The sequence below is a fragment of the Delphinus delphis genome, chromosome 3 (genome assembly GCF_949987515.2).
Source record: "Delphinus delphis chromosome 3, mDelDel1.2, whole genome shotgun sequence".
In the NCBI taxonomy this organism is placed as follows: Eukaryota; Metazoa; Chordata; class Mammalia; order Artiodactyla; family Delphinidae; genus Delphinus; species Delphinus delphis.
Genome location: NC_082685.1, coordinates 166837536 through 166862050, shown reverse-complemented (window position 1 = coordinate 166862050; position 24515 = coordinate 166837536). Strand labels below are relative to the sequence as shown.

Genomic DNA, 24515 nt, shown 5'->3' with positions numbered 1-24515 from the left:
AACAAGGGGAGGATTCAAAGGTACACCAGTTAAATGCAAACAGTGGAAAAAAGAGGAGATATAATGATATTGGACCAGGCAGAGTAACAGTATAACCACCTTCATGAGTCAGAAGCTAGAGGAAATGCAAGGAGACGTAGACAGATAAAGACTTAGAATAAGATCTAAACCAATAACCAGTGAAGTAGCTCTTAGTGTTCTAAATTAAATGTGAGTCCCAAGAATAGAAAACTTATCTTCATCTGAAGTGGGTCATCAATAGAAATTCCCTGGATATTTATCTGTTGTTTGATTATTGTTCCTAAAAGTACATATTCAAAAATAAGACTAATTGGAACAATCAGAAAGAGAAATTAACAAAACAGTCCCATTTACAGTTGCATCATAAAGAATAAAATACCTAGGAACAAATCTAAGGGGGTATAAGGCCTGTATTTGAAGAACTATAAGACACTGATGAAAGAAATTGAAGACAACAAAAACAGAAAGATATATTGTGTTCATGAAGTGGAAGAATTAGTGCTGTTAAAATGACCATACTACCCAAGGCAATCTACAGATTCAGTGCAATCTCTATGAAAATATCAATGCATTTTTCATGGAACTAGAACAAATAATTCTAAAATTTGTATGGAAACACAGAAGACCCTGAATAGCCAAAACAATCTTGAGAAAGAACAAAGCTGGAAGTATTGTGTGCCCTGATTTCAAACTATACTACAAAGAGACAGTCATCAAAACAGTATGGTACTGGCACAAAAATAGACACATAGCTCAGTGGAACAGAATAGAGAGCCCAGAAATGAACCCACACTTATATGGGCAATTAATCTATGACAAAGGAGTCAAGAATATACAATGGAGAAAAGACAGCCTCTTTAAAAATGGTGTTGGGAAAACTGGACAGCTACATGCCACAGAATGAAACTAGACTACTCTCTCACACCATAAGCAAATACAAAATCAAAATGGATTAAGAACTTGAATGTAAGACCTGAAACCATAAAACTTCTAGAAGAAAACATAGGCTGTAAGCTGTTTGACATCAGTCTTAGTAGTATTATTTTGGATCTGTCTCCCAAGTCAAAGGAAACAAAAGCAAAAGTAAACAAATAGGACTACATTGAACCAAAAAGATTTGCATAGCAAAGGAAACTATTAACAAAAAATCCACCTACAAAATGGGAGAAGATATCTGCAAATGATATGTCTGATAATAGATTAATACCCAAAACATACAAAGAATTCATACAATTCAACATCAGATCAAACAAACAACCTGATTAAGAAAAAATGGGCAGAGGACCTGAATAGACACTTTTCCATAGAAGACATAGAGATGGCCAAAAGGCATATGAAAGATGCTCAACATCACTAACCATCAGGGAAATGCAAATGAAAATTGCAATGAGATAACACCTCACACCTGTGAGAATGACAAGTATCAAAAAGACACCAAATATCAAGTGTTGGCAAGGATGTGGAGAAAGGAGAAGCTTCGTGCACTGTTGGTGGGAATGTAAATTCATGCAGCCACTATGGCAAATAGTAGGGAGGTTCCTCAAAAATTTAAAAATAGAACTATCATATGATCCAGCAATTCCACTTCTGGGTATTTTTCTGAAGAAAACAAAAACACTAATTCAAAAAGATATATGCACCCCTGTGTTCATTGCAGCATTATATGCGATAGCCAAAACACGAAAGCAACTTAAGTGTCCATTGATAGATGAACGGACAAAGAAGATGTGTGTATATATGTATATATGTGTATATACATATATATATATATATATATATACACGAATTCTACTCAGCCATAAAAAAACTGAAATCTTGCCATTTGTAACAACATGGAGGGATCTAGAGGGTATTAATGCTAAGTGAAATAAGTTAGACAGAGAAAGACAAATACTGTATGATTTCACTTATATATGGAATCTAAAAAAACAAAACAAATGAACAAACATAACAAAATGTAAAGAGTCATAGATACAAAGAACAGAGTTGGTGGCCAGAGAGGAGGAGTGTGGAGGAGATAAGTGAAATAGGTGAGGGAGATTAAAAGATACAAACTTAACAGTTGCAAAATAAATGAGTCATGGGTATGAAAGGTACAGTGAGGAGAATATAGTCAATAACTAGGTCATGTCTTTGTATAGTGACATATTGTAACTAGACTTATCCTGGTGATCATTTTGAAATGTATTAAAGTATCCAATCACTATGCTGTGTAACAGGAGCTGTCATAGTGTGGTAGGTCAGTTATACTTCAAAAGCAAACAAACAAACTCACTCATAGAAAAAGATCAAATTTGTGGTTACCAGAAGTGGAGCAGTTGGGGTGGGGTGCTGAATGAAGGCAGTTTGATAGAATTCGCCTGTGAAGTCATCAGGTCCTGGACTTCAGTTCATTGGGAGTTTTTTGTTTGTTTGTTTTGTTTTGTTTTTTGTTTTGCGGTACGCGGGCCTCTCACTGTTTTGGCCTCTCCCGCTGCGGAGCACAGGCTCTGGACGTGCAGGCTCAGCGGCCATGTTTCACGGGCCCGCGGCATGTGGGATCTTCCTGGACCGGGGCTCGAAGCCGCGTTCCCTGCATTGGCAGGCGGACTCTCAACCACTGCGCCACCAGGGAAGCCCCATTGGGAGTTTTTAAATCACGGTTTCAATTTTATTACTTGTAATTGGTCTGTTCATGTTTTCTGTTTCTTCCTGGTTCAGTCTTGGAAGGTCGTACCTTCTAAGAATTTGTCCATTTCTTCCAGGTTGTCCATTTTATTGGCATAGAGTTGCTTGTAGTAGTCTCTTACGTTCCTTTGTATTTCTGCGGTGAAAGTTGTAACTTCTCCTTTTTCATTTCTAATTTTACTGAACTGAGTCCTCTTCCTTTTGTTTTTGATGAGTCTGCTAAAGGTTTATCAATTTTGTTTACCTTCTCAAAGAACCAGCTTTTAGATTCCTTGATCTTTGCTATTGTTTTCTTTTTCTCTATTTCATTTGTTTCTGCTCTGATCTTTATGATTGCTTTCCTTCTACCAACTTTGGGTTTTGTTTGTTCATGTTTCTCTAGTTGATTTAGGTGTAAGGTTAGGTTGTTTATTTGAGATTTTTCTTGTTTCCTGAGGTAGGATTGTATTGCTATAAACTTCCCTCTTAGAACTGCTTTTGCTGCATCCCATAGGTTTTGGATTATTGTGTTTTCATTGTCATTTGTCTCCAGGTATTTTCTGATTTCCTCTTTGATTTCTTCAGTGATCCGTTGGTTGTCTAGTAACATATTGTTTAGCCTCATGTGTTTGTGTTTTTTCCAGTTTTATCCCTGTAATTGATTTCTAATCTCATAGCATTGTGGTTGGAATGAAGGCAGTCAAAAGATACAGACTTCCAGTTATAAGATAAATAAGTATTGGGGGTGTAATGTACAACATGATAAATATAATTAACACTGCTTTATGTTACACGTGAAAGTTAAGAGTAAATTCTAAGAGCTCTATCACAGGAAAAGCATACTCTTTCTTTAATTTTGTATCTATATGCGATGAGGGATGTTCATTAAACTTATAGTGATAATCATTTCATGATGTATGTAAGTCATATCATTATGCTGTACCCCTTAAACTTATACAGTGCTTCATGTCAATTATGTCTCAATAAAACTGGAAGAAAAAAAGATAGAAATAAATAGGTAAATAGATAACTAACTAAACAAATAAATAAATTGGAAAGGCAGAAAAAAAATCAAACCCTCAGATTAACCTAAACACATATCATACTGATAACTACACAGAAATATAAATCGATACAGATAGCTTTTGAATGCAGTAGCCTGGCTGTATAATCTTTGTGGAAAATTTATAAGAACAGAAGGATCTGAAACACATTTTGGACTTTACTTGGCTTTTTTTGGCCATTGTATTGATACAGTAATTCTAAAGATGTCATTAAGAGTGGGTATTGAAAGATAGAATAAATATATTGATGATGTCAGGAACCAGGGTTATCACTGGAGAAGAAAATATACATATGATTTGAACAAGATGAAGAAGAACAATGTAGTATGTGTTAGGTTTAAATTAGAAGCACTATGTACTCATGACACATATTTATGTATGTATTTCTTAGCTGTGCCCACAGAAAGTGACCAGAAAAAAGTGGTCACAGCTAGTGCCCAATTCCTGGTTTCTAAATAGTCTTCCTCTTAAAGAGATCAGGATCCTTGGAGAAATTCTTGATTCTAGGTCTGAGGTGGAAAAGTATTGTATGAAAATTATTGACGTGTGCTTAATTAATTAGTAGAGGTGTTTTTCTGAAGTGTATAGTCTAAGTTAAGAGATTTAAAAGTTGAAATGATGGTGCCAGGTTTAAGAAAATTTATGTTTGTGTATGTTCTTACAGAAAACTTTCAACATCATTTTTATGTTTGATTCATGAGTAATAGTTACATTTTAAATAAAATCTTTTTTAAATAAGTGTTTCCATTTTCTTCCCTCCTTGGACATCCTGCCTGGGATCTTGACATGATGTTTCATTTAGTGCTGGTTCTAGTATCTGTTCGCATGTGAAGAAGGAGGAATGTACAAGCTAATGTGAAACTTGGCTGGTTCCTTACAGGTCCTGTCTCTCCTTATAGGAAACAAACTCAACAGAAACACTTAAATGTGCCAAAGAATTTCAAAAAAATTAACAACCCTAAAACCTAAAACGATGTTACTATTCAACAGAAATTATTTTATGAAGATATTGATGCTTTTTGAACAGAATCACAGATCTTTTAAAATGTAAACTCAAGTTATATGCTTTTAAATAATATGATCTGGCTTGAGAAGAAATTAGGTAGCTTTGGGGTACAATAAAATTGAGAAATAACTTTTAGGAAATACCGTAGCTGGTGAGAGACTTAGAGAAACAGTCGTGATATGAGTGTAGATGTTTACACTCCTCCAACCCAGAGAATGTTTTTCTTCTTTCCAATAACAAAACGGCTTGAAATTCTCTTCCAAAGGAAAACCAGATGGTGCAGGGGAAGGCAGAGGTAGACTACTGGAGAGACTGGACCCACTCTGCTTTGAGCCCACTGTCAACCTTGCTTGTCCTGGCAGTACAGAGTCTGTGGGCCCCATGGCCTCTGGAATTGTAGTTCCAGCTCTCAGGTTGGGTCCCCTGGTGGGAATATTCATGGAGCAGGGGAGAGACACACGACCACCCAGTCACAGCACTGAGACACTTGCCTAATGCCACGTGATATGAAGTCATTTAGACACACAGAGTCCCCTCCTATGCTGGGACTGATTCCGGTGGTGAAAAGAAGGACCTTGCTTCTTGTCTTCTTTGAAGAAAGAACTTAGCAAAGAGACCAAGATTGTGAAAAAGATAAAAGTGTTTATTAGAAGCAAAGTGCATGTGGGAAAACAAAAGACGTGTGAAAGAGCACACAGGTGAGCTCTGAGTGAGTTGCGCACAATGGGAGCGGCTTAGGTTGCTTATATAAGAGCGTTTTTTTTTTTTTTTTTTTTCTGGCCAGTCAACTCCATATTTGGTCCTGGTATGGGTACTTATCTCTCAGCCAAGATGGATTCTAGCTGGCATCTTCTCCCTCCTTTTGTCCTTCCCCTAGACTGAGGTCTTCTCTGTGCATGTGTCGGGCCAGGAAATCCACAAGAATGCACCCAGTCAGGGCCCTATGCTCCCACCGGTATCCCACCTCGAAGCACCAGCAGGAGACCACCTGTAGCTGCTCAGCCTGGGGCCTGTCTATCTCCTACCTTAGGGGTACCCTCAAGAGATGGGGTATTGCTTCAATGTGGGGGGTGCACCCAGGGGAGGATGTCGGGGCCAGCCACACTGTGACTGTACCCTGGAGACGGGACCAGGCTGGAGGATGAATAAGGAGCTCCCCCCAGCCCCCTGCTCGCCCGGTTCCTGGTTCTGATGCCTACGTGTCATTGCAGAACAGAGTTTAAATCCACATTTCTGGAAAGCCAGCAACAATAATTAGAAGAAAAAACTGTCCGAAACTGTCATCCAGGGACTTCCCTGGTGGCGCAGTGGTTAAGAATCCGCCTGCCAATGCAGGGGACACGGGTTTGAGCCGTGGTCGGGGAAGATCCCACATGCCGCAGAGCAGCTAAGCCCGTGCGCCACCAACTACTGAACCTGCGCTCTAGAGCTTGCGAGCCACAACTACTGAGCCTGCGTGCCACAACTACTGAAGCCCACGTGGCCTAGAGCCCATGCTCTGCATCAAGAGAAGCCACTGCCATGAGAAGCCCGCGCACCGCAACGAAGAGTAGCCCCCGCTCGCCTCAACTAGAGAAAGCCCGCATGCAGCAACGAAGACCCAACGCAGCCAAAAATAAATAAATAAAATAAATTTTAAAAATTATGGAAAAAAAGAAATTGTCATCCATGTTCAAGATCACCCATAGCACCTCGGAGTCGAACCCCTGCCCCCCTCGCAGGGCAGCATTACAGCCAGTCTCCTGCCAGCGCCCCGAGTGGGAGGCCAGGCAGAAGACCCCGCTTTGAGCATTCTCATCCACTAGGAATGGTCAAGCCTCCCCCAGGACAGAGCGGAGGATGGACCTACTGTTTCAGGCTGCCTTTCCCACCTGGAAGTCACCTCTGTTCCCACAGTTTCCCAGCCAGTGGGGCAGGCTGGGAGCTGCCTGCTTTCCTAGCATCGCTCGCCTTCTGATTCCAGCCTGAGAGTGTGGTCTCCTTGGCCGATGGGTCCAGGAGAAAGAGGTAGGATGGCTAGGGACAGAGGAAACCGCGTCTGGAGACGATTCAGATGCAGACTTGTTAGGGACTGCTGAGCGGAATGCTCATGGTCTATGAAGCAGCTACGCTTCTGGTATGACCCACCCATTCATGTGCCTGACAGCTTCGCAGAAGCCTTTTAGTACAAGAATAAATGACCCTGGTCTAAACGGGCTTTCACTGATACCAATAATGTATATTACACTTGGCACAATTAAAATGATCCAGTGCAGTGCTTGGAAGCCAGTAGAGCAAAATCATTTCCTGTGGCTAGACTGTGTCACCTCCAGGCTTTGCCCACATGGTCCCTTCACCCTGGAATGTTATTCTCTGAGATAAAGCTGTCCCCTGTCTGGGTTTTTTGTGGCACTCCCTGAGTCTACAAGTGCCTGTCCCCCATGTCAGAGCTGCCTGCTTCTCTGGTCCCTGAGGCGCACCAGTTCCATGAGAGCCAAATTAAGTGCCCTTTGCCCCCTGATGTATCTGTGTGGAGTGTGGAGCTGGGTACACAGTAGGTGCTTAATGAAGGAATAAAGGAAATGACATCTGACCTCATTGGACCCCATCTTTGCCCAGAGTAGTTGTTTCTTGATTTCCCCTGGATTCATGACATTGTCCTAGGTGCCTTCCCTTGCTCTTAAAAATCTCCTCCCGAGATATTAAAAGTGTCTGAGAAGTGTGCCATTAATTATGTAATATAATAAAATAGTAACTAAAGTGCACACAAAAAAGTTGGTAAGTAGGGAGACAGTAAGAAACCAATCGTATGTTTTCTTCTACCTCTAGTACTCTAAGATGGGCTTAGTCCTCAAGTCACATCAGTCAGTAGCCACGTGCTGGTTTGGGGCTGAGGTCAGAGGCAAGCGAGGGCGGTATTGGGGTGTAGACACTGGCACTAGACCCCCAGGCTTTCAACCCACGTGCTGCCTCCTGCTGTTAGAGTGGCCCTGGGCACGGTGCTTCCTGTCTCTGAGTCAGTTTCCTTATCCCATCAGATAACCCTTTCTCCTAGGCTTGTCACAAGGGTGTGTTGGCTGCATGATGGTTAGGAGGAGGGCAGCACCCAGGGAAGTCCAGGGCAGTCCCCACCCAGGGAAGCCTCTTGGAATTGAAGAGAGGGTGCAGTGTGCACATGGGCACCCTGATGGGACACATCAGCCTAACAGTGGAATAAAGACAGATCCTTAAGAACAAGATTTAACCCCCTTTTGTTTTTTAAGGACAGGGATGGTATTTCAAGAAGAGAGAACAGCATGATGAAGATATGAGTTTATTAAGAGCAGAATGACCTCATATTTGCTTTCCCCAGGTTTGCCCTTCGTGGGTGTTCATGAGCCATGAAAAAAAAAATCAACAAGAGGCAAGTTTAGCAAAAGTCTTAGCTGTGCCCTTGATGTAGATATGCTTTCATGTGAAGCTCTGTCTCAGTTTCCTTGCCTTCCGGGATTGAGAGAACCACCTAGTAGACTTCTGGAAACAGTATCAGCCTAGGCCATTATGACTCAGTGCCCTTTATCTGAGTCCATCTACCTGGTGTTCTCCCTCTTAGATCAAGGAACACACTTATTAAAGGACAGAGCCCAAGTCAGCTATGAACCAGAAAAAAAAACTGAAATAGACCCAAACACAGATCCAAATATCAAATTTTATGGACTCTAGAATGGAGTGTTCTTTTAAATAAAACCTATTGAGTCTATTTTAACGTAAGCATTTTCAAAGTAATAGAATTATGAAAATATCCGGAGTGTAAAACTTTCCCATTTCTGATTAGTTAGCATTGCTCTCAGGAACATAGTGCCTATGTAAACGGGGATTTACATGCAGTTACTAATGTTTAGGTAGTAATAGGGGAGTTATCACTTCAAAAAAGTAAATATTGTTCAGCCAGAAATATGTGTGGTGCTTTTTCGTTTTTGCGATGTCTTTAAAGTGAGGCCATGGGGCTTCCCCCGCGGTCCAGTGGTTAAGATTCCTTACTGCCACTGCAGGCTGTGCAGGTTCGATCCCTGGTTGAGGAACTAAGATCCCACATCCTGCGAGGTGCAGCCAATGTTTTTTTTAAAAAGTGAGGCAAAGCCTGTTACAGCATACAGTTTACTACTGGTTTTCACGATACTGGTGGTGGAATCACGTTTCTTTAAATACCATGGCGCATGTCATAGAAGTGTGACATAAGCCCCAAACTTAATAATCCTGAGACTTTAAAATAATACTTAGAAAGACCAGATCCTGTGCAAACCGTGATGCCCCATGTAAACGTGAGAAGACTGCTGACAGGACAGGTGGTGATGGTTTGGACCCTTCTGTGAAAAAAATAGGTAAATAAAAAAGCCAAATAAAGCAGCTCTGGTGTTCCAGAATGAAATTATTGCTGTAGAACAGACCTGCTCTGAAGACCGTCCAATTTTCACTGACATATAGGAGGGAACATAAGGAATTATTAACAGGCAGCCGCCGTGAGACGGTTGGAGTTGAGAGCTGTTTCAGGAAGTTGTGTAATTCAAGAATTGAAAGCCTCAGAGAGCCAACACGGACACAGAAATAATTCATCTTTACAGCTCAGGCATATGCATTCTCCCCTTTAATATTTTCCTCTTTCAGAATGAGAGAAGAAGCAAACAAAGGCATTTAGAGCTTGGTGGGTCTTTTTGTGGTAAGACCCCCCTTGTACAAACACACTGCTTCACCCGGATGCTGATTTATGTAGATGTTGAACACACAAGTAGAAAATGGAGTATTTGTTTTTAGATGAATAATTCACTCATTTTCCCCGCATGAGTTTTTCTCATCTGAAGCACTGGCCTTTCAAATTAAATAAATATAATGTTTCAAAAGAATATGGGCATGAATATTCATAAAGACCAAAACAGTGAATATAAATAAAAGCCCTTTTACATAACATTTTATTTTTTTCATGAGGACCTTACTGTTTTGTTTTTTTTGCTGTTGTTCTTCTAAAATTTTATTATTCAAAGTGATTTTCCAGGACACCATTTCTTCTACGAAACCTACCTGTTATTGAAGTAATGATACTGCTTTTCCAAATTGTTTCATGCAACAGTATTTTCCTTTACTGAGTAGAATTGAGGTAGTACTTGCTCGTGGCACAGCCCTTTAGCCATAGAATCAGCCTAGCATGGTGCCAACTCCTCAGCAAGGTGCTTGTCTAAACAACTGGAGGAACGTAAAAAAAGAAAACAATTTTTAAAAAGATTATGTACCCTGAAAATGTGGCCAGTTCATACACATAAAGGATGGCAGATCAGGTTTTGGTGTTTCTATAGATAAGCCGATGATTTAAAGCTTCAAAATATGCATACATGCAAAATGTAGGTTATCATAAACTGGGAATACAAATAGTGAGGCTCTTATCCCAGTTCCTTAAAAGCTGGAGGTAAATGTAGAATGAAACAGCTGACATTTGACTAGAAAGATAAACAAATTAAGACTGCGGTTATTTATACCCAAACAACTCGTTTAAAAGGAGCCAGTATATCATGATATTTGATTGATTAATTCTGTTAATGGAATTGACTGGATAGTCTTACTATAAGTAATCCCTGAGATTACTTAGAGTAGAAGTGCATTGCTGTCTATTTTATAACATTAGCTACTCAAGGCTGTGAGTGTCTTTGAACACATGACCTTATAATCAATGCTGATTTAATGGCAGCGTACTGTATAATTTAAATCTGGACGTTAATGAAAGTGAAGTTGATATAACTGCAGCAGGAAAGGTTGAATTTGAGATATGTTGTTCTTGACTGTCTGATATCCACTTGCCAGACTGGAAGGATGGGAAATTCTTCACTTGAAGGGTGGGCTCCTGGTCCATTCTGTTACACACGAAAAGGGGGCCACAGAGAGATGAAAATGTTCAGAGTCACTTTTGTAAAAATATAAGCTCAGAAAGTAGAAATCTATTTACTACCTTCTGAAAAAAGAATGATTTAAAAAATCATCAAAGAGCACATTATTATTTTTTTAACATCATTATTAGAGTATAATTGCTTTACAATGGTATGATAATTTCTGCTGTATAAGAAAGTGGCTCAGCTATACATAAACATATATCCCTATATCTCCTCCCTCTTGTATCTGCCTCCCACCCTCCCTATCCCACCCCTCTAGGTGGTCACAAAGCACCGAGCTGATCTCCTTGTGCTATGGGGCTGCTTCCCACTAGCTATCTATTTTACATTTGGTAGTGTATGTGTGTCCATGCCACTCTCTCACTTCGTCCCAGCTTACCCTTCCCCCTCCCCGTGTCCTCAAGTCCATCCTCTATGTCTGCGTCTTTATTCCTGTCCTGCCCCTAGGTTCTTCAGAACCATTTTCTTTTTTTTTCTTAGATACCCTATGTATGTGTTAGCATACGGTATTTGTTTTTCTCTTTATGACTTACTTCACTCTGTATGACAGACTCTAGGTCCATCCACCTCACTACAAATAGTTCAATTTTGTTTCTTTTTATGGCTGAGTAATATTCCATTGTATGTATGTGCCACATCTTCTTTATCCATTCATCTGTCGATGGACACTTAGGTTGCTTCCATGTCCTGGCTATTGTAAATAGAGCTGCAATGAATATTTTGGTACATGTCTCTTTTTGAATTATGGTTTTCTCAGGGTATATGCCCAGTAGTGGGATTGCTGGGTCGTATGGTCATTCTATTTTAGGAACCTCCATACTGTTCTCCATAGTGGCTGTATCACTGTACATTCCCACCAGCAGTGCAAGAGTGTTCCCTTTTCTCCACACCCTCTCCAGCATTTGTTGTTTGTAGATTTTTTGATGATGGCCATTCTGACCAGTGTGAGGTTATATCTCATTGTAGTTTTGATTTGCATTTCTCTAATGATTAGTGATGTTGAGCATTCTTTCATGTGTTTGTTGGCAGTCTGTATATCTTCTTTGGAGAAATGTCTATTTAGGTGCCCATTTTTGGATTGGGTTGTTTGTTTTTTGATATTGAGCTGCATGAACTGCTTGTAAATTCTGGAGATTAATCCTTTGTCAGTTGCTTCATTTGCAAATATTTTCTCCCATTCTGAGGGTTGTCTTTTCGTCTTGTGGGCAAGAATATACAAGAAAAGACCGCCTCTTCAATAAGTGGTGCTGGGAAAACTGGACAGCTACATGTAAAAGAGTGAAATTAGAACACTCCCTAACACCATACACAAAAATAAACTCAAAATGGATTAAAGACCTAACTGTAAGGCCAGACACTATAAAACTCTTATAGGAAAACATAGGCAGAACACTCTTTGACATAAATCACAGCAAGATCCTTTTTGACCCACCTCCTAGAGATATGGAAATAAAAACAAAAATAAACAAATGGGACCTAATGAAACTTAAAAGTTTTTTCACAAAAAAGGAAAACATAAACAAGAGCACATTATTTTTTCCTAACCATGTACTAGAAAAAATATTAAGTAGACAATTTCTAATAGACATCATTTTACCTGATTGCTTCCAAATGAACTTGCTATTTTCTTTCTTTGCATTTGATGAGGAAAATAATTTTTAAGGAGAAGGACTTCCTGGTGTTGGAGCAAGCTGTTTGGTAGAGCAGATGGATTCTCAAGGTTCTTTTTATTTTGAATAACATGAATACCCTGGACAATGCTCACCTTATGTTGTCCTGTTAACCTTCAGGAATTATGGTGAAATAATGTTTTAGCTTCAGCAGAAGATCATGGCTTGTTTTTATGCTGCCTTATGACTCTGGACAAAATACTTAACCCTTCAGCACCTTGATCTTCCCAATTGTAAAATAAGAAAATACTTGTCAATAGATCCTGTTTGTAATGTATTTTGAGATCGTCACAATATCAGTTTTAGGTTGGATGATGTTCTTTCTACATACTAACAGCTATTTCTGGGAACGTTCTACCTTTTCTCAGTTCTTTTTTCCATTGTTTCCAAAGACTTTTTCATGCAATTCCAAGACCGTATGAAGCCTGGACATTTTGGTAAATGGCTTTCTTAGAAGCCATGCTTACCGATTATTTTGCCAATAGGTTAACATAATAATTCTTTGGAAGTTTCAAAGGCAATGACCTGTATTTTAGGTTTTCACTAAAGTAGAACATCACTTCTGATACCAACTGCTGTTTTAGTCAGGTTTCTTCTCTGATAATTCTGAATAATAAGCAACTCCCAAATCCAAGTGGCTTGTAGCAGTAATCATGTATTTTCTCTTTCATACCCACTAGTTTGCAGGTTGGCTAGATTTGTCTGATCTCTGTTGGCCCTACCCAGGCTCAGCAGGTAGGATATATTCCAGACTTTGTTTTGGGTCCAGATCTACTCCATTGTCTTTAATCCAGACCCAGTTTAAAGAGATGTGTCTTTCTGGGCCATGTCCTTCTCATTGTGGAAGACCAGACATCCAAGTGGGCAGGCAGAAACATGAATTGAAGCCCCTGAAAGCCTCAGTTCTGAACTGGTTGCTGTCACTTCAGCCCATATCCCATTACTGAAAGTAAGTCTCATGACCAAGTCCAAAGTCAATGCCGTAGAGATGAATACTGCATCTCCTGATCTCCATGACAAGGGCAAGGTGAGAAGAAAGAACTGTGACCACATCTTCTACATTAGGAAACTGTGCCTAACTGAGCAAAGTTCAAGAATGCATTGTGGAGCTTCCCTGGTGGCGCAGTGGTTGAGAGTCCGCCTGCCGATGCAGAGGACACGGGTTCGTTCCCCGGTCCAGGAGGATCCCACATCCCACGGAGCGGCTGGGCCCGTGAGCCATGGCTGCTGGGCCTGCACGTCCAGAGCCTGTGCTCCGCAACGGGAGAGGCCACAACAGTGAGAGGCCCGCGTACCACAAAAAAAAAAAAAAAAAAAAGAATGCCTTGTGTTCTCATTTTTATCTTGACCAAATGACCACCATCCCCAAAAAATCTTTAAAAAACTGAAGAGGTACTCTGGGAAACAGGAGGATAATGTGAGAACACTATACTACTTTTCCAGACCCAAGAAACAGAGTTTACGTGCTTTAACAATGAGGACGGTAGCTCATATTCAGACAAAGTAGTTTGCTAATTACTGGTGGAAAGTTTACATATTTTTAACTCTAAGCAAATCAGACTTGCAGACAGACCCTGCCATCTTTATGTGAGTATGAGGGGGGAAAGAAGGTACAGGAAACAAATGGACAAGTTTGGAAATTGGCCTTCACTCCAAGGCATTTCAAGTGTCTTATGAACAGGGACCCTGTATTATCCATGATAGGTAACAAAATGCTTCATATATTGTAGAGTTAAATACTGGTGAATAAATGAATGCATGAAAGATGAAGAAAGGAATATGAAACATATAAGTAGATGGATACCCAGGTCTAAACAAGGAAACAGGAGGAAGAGAAGTGACCGTGGAAAAGAAATCAGGAAACTGCATTAGTCATTACCGTCTCAAAGTAGGGGCTGAGGGTCTGGACAGACAGAACTGTCCAAATTCGCTGGCGAAGACGGCAGGCTGCCTTTGTGCTAGGATATTAGTTTTTTTTTTACCTCCTACTATTCTCTCTTTTTCAAGCTTTTTAAAATTTATGATATACCTCCCACCTATTTTAAATTAAAAAAAGGCACAGTGAAAGTTATTGTTTTACCTCTGATTCCAACATCAATCTCCCTTAACTCTGAGAAACATCTTCAGGAGAAGAATGAAAGCTACCCAGTGATTCATGGTTTCATCATTACTCTTTTGGAGCCCAGGTTTTCCATCAAAGAACATCATATGTATTCTTTCCCTTAATAATATAACATTTAAAGATATGTTTTCATATTCTGTAAAAATAGAGTCGATATTCAGAAAATATTCTTGTCCAAAAATATCTGCAGAAGAAAAATAGAATCTTTTCTATCATTGAGTCTTCAAGGTGTCTCTGCGTTTTATCCTGAATTACGGTCATTAAAGATGTTTTTGTATAGTATAGAGTTAATTTCCAAGAATTTCTAAGTATATCTTTCATAGTAAGAAAGATGGAGTTCTACTTAACTATTCAGAATCGAATGAGAGATACTATTTGATGACTCAAATGGACAGTTCATTTCCTTCCTCTGAAACGAGTGCTTCCGTCAGGAAAATGGAAGCAACAGGTTGGGGCAGTGACAACATGGAGGAAGGTGTGTCGAATGACCCAGACATCACATGTCATTAGTAACTGTTGTTCGGGTCCCTTTTGCTTATTTAGTAGAAATGAAGCTGGAAATAAATAATTATTTAGATTGGTCTCTATTTTAAAATCAAATTGGCCTGGAGACTTCAAGAAATAAGATCTAATAACGATTTCTTTCATCAGTATCTTATAGTTTTCTGAGCACAAGTCTTTTGCCTCGTTAGGTAGGTTTATTCCTAGGTATTTTATTCTTTTTGATGCAATCATAAATGGGATTGTCTTCTTAACTTCTCTTTCTGATCTTTCGTTGTAAGTGTATAGGAATGCAAGAGATTTCTGTGTATTAATTTCATATCCTGCAACTTTACCAAATTAACTGATAAGCTCTAGTAGTTTTCTGGTAGCATCTTTAGGACACTCTATGTACGGTGTCATGTCATATCGCTTATGTGGAATCTAAAAAAATGGTACAAGTGAACTTATTCACAAAACAGAAATAGAGTTACAGACATAGAAAACAATCTTATGGTTAATGGCTTGGGGGGGGAGGGATAAATGGCAATTGGGATTGACATATACACTCTATTATATATAGAATAGGTGACTAATAAGGACATGCTGTATAGCACAGGAAAATCTACTCAGAACTCTGTAATGGCCTATATGGGAAAAGACTCTAAAAAAGAGTGGATATATGTATAAGTATAACTGATTCACTTTGCTGTACACCTGAAACTAGCACAATATTTTACATCAACTATACTCCAAAATTTTTAAAAAAAGAAAGAAAACAAGATCTAATAACAAAGTCAAAGATGAATAATTTCTCATAGTTCACTGATTCATTGATTAACTCAGTGTCTGCTTTGGACCAGATTTTGATTAGAGCAGTGTGGCAGAGGTGAACACATCTCCCTTGTCCTGTGCGTCCATCTGGTTGGCATATTGGAAACTCTCTGCAGTCTTTGCCACAAGCAAGACTAACGCTGACCACTGAACCCACCCAGAGCCCATCAGATCCGTATGGGTCCCAGGCACCACCTGGAAACAGGGTTAGAATACAAAGTCGGATTCAGTAAACTTTGCATGGAGCCCAAGAGCACATATTTCTGACGAGCTCCCAGGTGAGGCTGAGATCGAGTGCAAGGCCCACAGTTGGTGTAACAAGGATCTGAGCTCCACAGAGCAAGAGACAATTCAGGGTTGTTACTGGTACGGAGCATAATGGATGTGCTGAGGAAGCTTGTACCTCCCATACCCTGAAGAACCATCAGCCAAGACCAGTAATGAACTGGGGAGAGGTGGGAAGACCGCACATACACCCAGGCAGAAGTCATCAGACACTCACAGGTTAGCAGAGGCACCGAACACACTGTTGACACTGGGAGCTGGCTTAATTTTCGTTACCAGGGTCTTTCAATGACGAATGTGTAGCTGTGACGCTCTACTGCTCTTAGTTATATCCTTGTTACTGATGAGACGTTAAGATGAGCTGGGATAAAAATGGGTGTCATCCATCATGCTGCCTGGACTCGTGGGAATGAATGCAGGTCTGTAGAGCCAGGCTCACACCCCTGAGTTACACACCGTGGAGCACAAGCCTCTAATCAATCAGCTCCCTTTGCTTCCCTGCTCGGAACTTGCGTGTGCAATTACACCTGAAATGTTTCATCCCTTCTTTCCTTCAGCACGTATGTGTTGAGATCTTTATGTGCCAGGTACTATTCTCAGGTCCGTACAGGATCCTTGTCCCCATGGAGCCTACATTTGTATGGATAAAGACAGAAAATAAAAATGATATAAAAATAAGCATTCAGATTCCAATAATGACAGGACGGCGTTCAGCAGGGTGATTAGCTAGAGGACGAATGGGGTGATAATTTAGATACAGAGTTAGTGGGATTCTCTCTGGGAGGTGATATTTGAGCTTCTGTCCTGGATGACAGAAGCCAGCCAAGGGAGGATCCAAGGAAGAATATTTGAGACAGAAGAACAGAAAGTGCAAAGGCCCTGAGGTTGTCGGAGGAACATCAATAAGGCCAGTATGGAGGGACTATGAACGTGGGGTGATGGGAGTTGGTGAGATATGAGATTAGAGACATCAGCCAGACCAGATCATGAGGAACCCATATTGGCATACCGAGGACTTTGAACTTTTTCTTAGTGTTGTAGAAAGCCAGTGGTGGGGTATAAACAGAGGAGGAGTGACATGGTCAGTTTTAACATTTTAAACATTGTAACATGATTACCATCATGTCCCATAATTGTCATTCCTTTTTTGTGGTGAGAACTTTAAGATCTAATTTCTGAGCAACTTTGATGTATATAATAATGTTGTTAACTGTAAATGCAATGCTGTGCTTTAGATCCCCAGGACTTACTCGCCCTGTAACTGCAAGTGTGTGCCCTTTGACAAACATCTCCCCATTTCTCCACTCCCAGCCCCTGGTAACCGCCACTGTGCTCTGTTTCTACAAGCTGAATTGTTTAGATTTCACATATAAGTGACATCATACATACAAACAAATCATCAGTGTCTTTCTCACTGTGACTTATCTCTCTTAGCATAATGCCTTCAGGGTCCATCCGTGTTGTTAAAAAGGGCAAGATATTCTTCTTTCTCATGGCTGAATAATATGACATTATGTATATACATATGTGTGTGTGTGTGTGTGTGTGTGTGTGTGTGTGTGTGTGTCTCCTTCCCCTTGGTTAGTCCTCGTGGGTAAGCCTCCGTCTCTCAGCTGAGGAGAGGTGGAGTTAAATTCAAAGTTAAATTTGAAAAGCAGGGTGATCATAAAGAGACGCCCAAAGAAGCCTTAACACACACGGATGCTTTAGCACTAAAAATTGGTATGACAGGATTCCCCAATTAAAGAAAGTACTGTTTTACACAGTTGTGATATTTGCACTAAAAAATGTAAGAGTGACTTAAAGGAATCTTTATGTAAAGTATGATCAAGGAACAAGGTAATAAAATACTAATCTACATGAAAAGGTAAATCTAGCTTGTGTGTTTTGTTTTTTTAAAAGTTAAAGCACATTTCTGGCTTCATAGCTGTATAGTTATGTTTCCAGAACGTTTTAAAGATACCCCTAATTAGTAAATCACATAAGTAGTCTCAAAATCAACAATCCTTTGGGGTGGAAATAACATTCAAAGAGGAAATTTTTATTTTGAATTTAGAACTTACCTTCCAGATTGCTCAATTAGATCAATATATTCAAAAATTCTATCTTTTGCTTGGGCAGTTTTTACTAAGACCTCGCATTTCTAGTTGTATGCTAAAACAATAAGATACATATTTTTTCCTAGGGCTCAAGGACTCCTGGAGGGTAAACTAGGAGGTGCCCTGAGAACAGGGGCCATTCCCTGTTCGATCCAGTGTCTGCTGTTTCCTGCCATAGACAGCTGATAGATGTCTGTTCATTTAAGTTTTTTGATCCGTAGAGAAATAATCATTCAAAATCTAATATGGCTGTAGCTAATGGCGAGGCCCATTGGATCAAGGAAGATGGTGAGATATTTTTAGAGGTGCATTTAGTGAGAAAATGCTAATAACGTGGATGTGGTTTAGGTCATATTGGGACGTATAATAGAGTTTTTCGTGCAGACAGCAAATATTTATGAAGCACCTACCATGTGTTAACCATTGTGCGCCTTGGCGTTGGGGACTTGGCTATGAGTGAAACAGGTTCCTGCCCTTACAATGTCATTTCATCTTCACTGTGCAGAGGGAGAAGATTAACGAACCCAGAACTATAAATAAATGTTGTGAATAAGGTAAAGGAGGTGACAAGGACTAGGGTGTGGAAGGGAGGTGTGCTGTTTTGTGCAGGGCAGTCCGTTAAGTCTGGTAGGTAAAGTAATACTTGATCAGAGACCTGAGTGGAAAGAGGGAGCCTGGTAGGGGCACCACAGGGATGAGCACCTGGGCAGCAGCACCCCTGGCAGGCCCCAGAAACAGCCAGGAGGCCAAAGATACTGGATCACGGCAAGGGAAGGAGGGACCTGGCAGAGTGGAGGGCAGTGTGGCCACAGGAGACCACATCCTAGGACTGGTGGGATGTTGCCCGGTCTTGAGAGTTTACTCTGAGTGAGATGGGGGAAAGCTGGAGAGTGTTGGAGAAATGATAAGAATTTGTATATGAACTGGGTCTAGAAAGAGGTAAGATTTCAACAGGCCAAGAAAAGGAGGAAGGACATTCTGAGAACAAGCAATGGCAGACCTAGAGGCGAGCAACCCATGCCTACCACATGGGGATGACCAGGGTTGGCTGGAAGACAGGCTGCTTCCAGAGCAGAGTGGGGGTGAGGATGGAAAGGTCAGTTTGGGGACAGTTTGGACCTCCAGGCCATGTGGTTTCTGCTTTACTCTGTGATCACAAGAAGCCTTGGAGAAAAGTGTTCAGAGCACAGGGGTAAGCCAGAGAAAGTATTCATCTAAGGAAAAACTAACTAGATCTTTGCACTCAAGATCAGAAATCCAGCAGTTGTATGTTGGCTGGATTAAAGAAAGGAGACTGCTGGAGAAAAGGAGATCAGTGAGAGTATTGCTGTATCAGTTGGATAAGGGCTTCCTATCATGCCACAGTGATCGTCAGTGAGGAAATTCTGGAGTCGTGTGGTGCATCCCTTTCTATGGGATATTTTGCAGCTGGTAAAAAGTAAATAATACCTTCACATCTATAGACTTGGAAAGATGGCTGTGGTGTACATATAGTTCAGTGATAAAAGCACATTGCAGAGTAATGCATATAAAAGCATCCTCTTTAAGCCATCAATTAAACCTCCCAGGTGTGTGCATGTGTGTGTGTTTGTATGAGCTTGGTAACCCATCAGTTAAACCTCCCAGGTGTGTGCATGTGTGTGTGTTTGTATGAGCTTGGTTTGTATGAGCTTGGTTTGTATGAGCTTGGTATCAGTTTAATGTTTTGGACCTTTTTACTCACACATTCTTACAGATATGGCAAATCCATTTTGGTTTTACATATGGCCCTATTTGAAGTTGCTTTGGAAAGCAGGCTAAAAAAATTAGAGCCCTCTGGGAGTAATAAAAAGTGCAGACTGTCCCCCCCCTGGGCCTTGAAACTGCACTAGACTCTGCATCCAGCCTGCCGAATGCAGCCCAGGCACCACTCGCTGAGCTCCCGAAGTGTTGCTCCTGGGATGCTGCCACTAAAATCCAAAACTTGATTGAATATGACTTGCTTAACTGACCTTTAACAGTTTCCTTTTGTCATCCAAAAGTGAGTAACAGGAGCCACCGTATTCAGAAAACCTGCCGCCTCTATTCTCCATTTGGTTACTGCAGATAAGCTTTCCAGGTGCTTCCATTTCAAAGCTCAGAATGTTTGCAGAGCGTGTGTTAATTGAAATCGTGTTAGCGTTTTAAAGCTGTCCAAAAGTTTTGTTAATTTCAAAGAAATACTAAAGGATTTTGCATTAGAAGAAAAACATGTAGTTGGCAAAGACGTTTTCTTTTGTAATTGATTGTCAATTCTGATACCTGAAAATATTCGTTTAATGCCTTTGCAGGATATAAGGGTTTGGCATAAATTCTACATGTAGCAATAATAATACCTTAATTGAAAGTGTTTCCTGTAAATTTGCTGGATATTAGGGATTCCAAAGTAAATTTAATTTTCTCAGTGAGCTGTGGCTACATTAACAATTGTTTTTCTCATTCTTAAAAGAGACTTTTCCTATAGCTTAATGGTTCTCCACCAGAGGTGGTATTACTCCCTGGAAGACATTTGACAATGGCTGGAGACATTTTCAGTTGTCACAGCTTTGAAGGGGGGATGCTGTTGGCATCCAGTGGGTGGAGGCCAGGGATGCTGCCACCCATCCTGCAGTGCACAGAAAGCATCCACCACAAAGAATTATCCAGCCTCAGCGGTCAATAGTACTGAGGCTGAGACAACCTGCTTAAGAGAATCTGCACCGTTACTTTTTGATGGTAATATGCGGTACAGATTCCTGTGACTGTGCAGGAGGGGAAATGAGCCTGGCGTCCACCCAAGCTTCCCTCTCTTTAAATCCAGAGCAGAGCCTTTTGCCCGCATCCTTCCCGTGAATATACACCCGGACACACACGAGCAGAACAGCTGGTGCCCTGTCTCTTGTGTCCTTCCTGCTATTCTGGGCTTTAGGATTCCTTAAAGTAACACGGGTCACCCTGTAAAAGTGGGGCAAGCTCTTTCCTTAGCCTCACTTATTTTTTGAGTGAAGAGCTGTGTGGTGAATGAAGCTATCAAATCCCCACGTTCCCTATTTTTCTGACCTTGGTCTGGTCTTTTTTCCATTTGATTTATCACCTTTTTATCCCTTTTGATGTTCTGTTTCTTTTATAATGACAATGGCCTGTTTTATTACCTACTAAACCATTTTCTTTTCCATTCCGAGCTTTTCTCTAAGCTGTTTCAAATTGATTTTTTTTATTGAGGTGACATTCACATAACATGGATTAGCCACTTTAGAGGGAAGAATTCAGTGGGTTTTAGTATAGTCACAGTGTGTGCCATATCCCGCTTTATCTAGTTCTGGAACATTCTCATCACCCCAAAGGAAACTCTCTCCCTATTGAGCAGTTACTTCACATTCCTCCTTGCCCCAGCCCCTAAAAACCACCAATCTGCTTTCTGTCTCTGTAAATTTACTTATTCTGGATATTTCATATCAATGGGATCATACAATATGGGGTCTTTTGCCCCAGCTGGGTTCACTTAGTATAATGTTTTTGAGGTTCACCCACATGGTAGCCTGGATCAGTATTCCCTTCCTTTTCAGGGCTGAATAGTATTCCATTGTATGGATGGACCACATGCAGTTTATCCATTCATCCATGGATGGACATTTGTTTCCACCTTTTTAATATTGTGAATAGTGCTGTCATGAACATGTGTGTACATGTATTTGTTTGAGTACTGGTTTTCAATTCTCTAGGGTATATATTTAGATCACATGGTAATTGTATGTTTAACCTTTGGGAAACTGTCAAACTGTTTTCACTACAGGGGAATCATCTCTAAGCTGCTTTATTTTGTTAATTCCATGCCCCTCCTCTTGGCATCTGCTTCTACCAACTCCCCGCAGGTGGCAGCCATCCATTCTCCCTGAGTTTCCGGAAACAGTTTGACAGAAAACTTAAAGAATCCAGATGTGCGTTCTAAAGCACAGATACAAAACTCTGAGAGTTTAGGACCAGCTTTGCATCCATACCCATGAAGTGCTCAGATTCACCTAATGTCTGCAATAGTTTGGATACCAAAACTGAAAATCCCCAAATTTTGAAAAAGAACCTTTTTTCCCTCCATCACAATAGTTAGTCCTTTTGTGTAACGCAGTGGATTTGTTTGAATATGCCCTCTTTTTGTCGTAATATTATTTCTTGAATGGCTGTGGTTCCAGGGGATCTGTGCAGCCTTTAATGGGAAGGAGAGGGGGAGCGTTTGGGAACAGGCATTCTCTGTGACTCTCACTGTCCTTCCTCCCCACCTGTAGGTGTCATTCTTCCTCTTCATCATCTTCGTGGTGTACACCATGCTGCCCTTCAACATGCGAGATGCCATCATCGCCAGTGTCCTTACCTCCTCTTCCCACACCATCGTGCTGAGCATCTGCCTGTCTGCAATGCCGGGGGCCAAGGAGCACCTGGTCTGGCAGGTAGGTGCACCTCCACCTCTGCAGGGTGACCACACCTGTTCAAGGTGTGACTGTTGGCTGGTACCTGGCAGGTGCTCCAGGTCTGCTCTCTGATGTTGACCCTGAGTGTCGCTAATGGGTAGCCAGCCACTGCCCCCTCTCTGCAGTGGAATCAGCAGTCACTTAGCAATTAGCAACAGTGAAAATTGGAAATGGCAGTTCCATTTTGCTGATTGATGGTTAAAAGCTGTTATTATACATTGTAATTTAGTACTCTTAGTTTTAAGAGTTAGAGTGAAACAACTTATATAATTAAATTCATAATTCTCCCCCATCTCTCTCTGAGAGATTTCCAAAACCCCGTCTTTACAGAGGACAGAAGAGCTCTCTATTTCTTAATCCTCTGGCAAGTCCAAGGACATAAAAAATAGTTCTTTAAAATGCTTCAACAGCAAATTTAGCTTTACTGCTAAGTGGCATTCCAGCGAAGCCTTCCTATTTAATTAGTTAAAAGCATTTAAAAAACCATTTAATTTCCTGTTACATACATCCGTAGACATGAGGGGCAGTGGTTTGCACTTACTCTTAACAGTCTCTTTTTTACCTGTAAAAAGTGTGCTTTATTTTGCTGGGTTGGAATCAAATGTAACAAATGCAGCCAGTGTGCAGAATGCAGTGGGGCTGAGAGGAGTAGTTATGAACACCACTGTCCTTGAAAAGGGGATTTTAGACGTGGGTCACTTGAGCCCAGAGGGTCTCAGAAACCAGTTTGTCCTTCACTTGAAGCAATGTTTTACTTGGAAACTTGAGATGGAAATGGAGGCTTACCCTTGGGTCTGTAGTAATTGCTCTTAGTTGGAAAGCGTTCTAGGGACCCCTTTTCTCAATACTCGTCTCTGAGCGCTCATAACAAACATTCATTAAGCGTAGCCTGAGCACTTGTGAAATGTCCTCTGTGGGCACTGAGTGAGGGTAAAGCTCCTGATCTGGCACAGTGGTGCCCGTTTCCCATTGACTTGTTTGGACGTTACTAAGAAGCATCCCCTCCAGGAAGTGGAGGGAACTATGTCTTTCCTGTGACGGAGCAGAGTAGTCACATCAGTAACCTGCATCGCCAGAGACACACACGGTGGCTGGTCAGTAACTAATCAAATGAAAGAGAAGGTGGGTGTTTTATTAAAAGATGAAACAATCCAGCTGTGCCTGGGATGAGGTGGAAGAAGTGTTCCTTTTTACACGAGTTCTGCCCCAGCTTTTACTTGCTTTTTCTACCTTTCACAGCCTCCCATGAGGATATTCATGGGACGTTTCTCCTTTCTCCCATAAATTCCATTCTTCCACCCTCCCTTTAGTGGGGCCATTAGGCTCAACCTTAGGTAGTCACATTCAGGTCAGGGTGGTGGGTATGGTTTTCATAGGAATGAGTACGTAATAATTTATGTAAGAATATTATGTAACAATAATCATTTGCTCTGCCAGTTTACACTATAGAAATCACTACAGGAAAGTCCTGGTCACACAGGCAACAGGGCACTCATACATATTTCACTGCTCATGGCATCTTGCCGGTTGTGGGTTACCATGGAACACATACCTTGAACATTTTGTACCTATTTTTTCTGCCCCTTCATGAATAAAGAAAGTATCTGCTGGTGCAGATGCAATAGAAAAAACATCTGGGAAATGAGGATTATGATACCTGCCTGTGAAGATCAAATGGGGTTAAAAAAAAAAGGAAAAAAAGAAGTGATTTACAAAGAACCAGGCATATTTTAGATATCAAGTACTATATTGAGGTTTTTTTTTTTTTTTTTTTTTTAGCACTGTTATTTTCTTGCATTGGTTAAAAAAAAAAAGTGGAAAGAATGTAATCTTAAATTTTTATTTACTCAATTTCCAAAACCAACAAAGAAAAATACTTCTTATCAGTGGACAGGCAGAGATAGGATAATGATAGGATGATTCTAGAATAGCAA

General features: G+C 40.7%; 1 protein-coding gene across 1 annotated transcript in view; it reads left to right on the top strand.

Annotated features, from left to right (window-relative positions):
- Window positions 1-24515, top strand: part of ADCY2 (adenylate cyclase 2) — a 432035-nt gene that overhangs the window by 85994 nt on the left and 321526 nt on the right. Inside the window, exon 3 of the mRNA XM_060009679.1 lies at window positions 22399-22560. Within this exon, the coding sequence (XP_059865662.1) occupies window positions 22399-22560 (162 nt within the window). The remainder of the gene's footprint in view (window positions 1-22398; window positions 22561-24515) is intronic.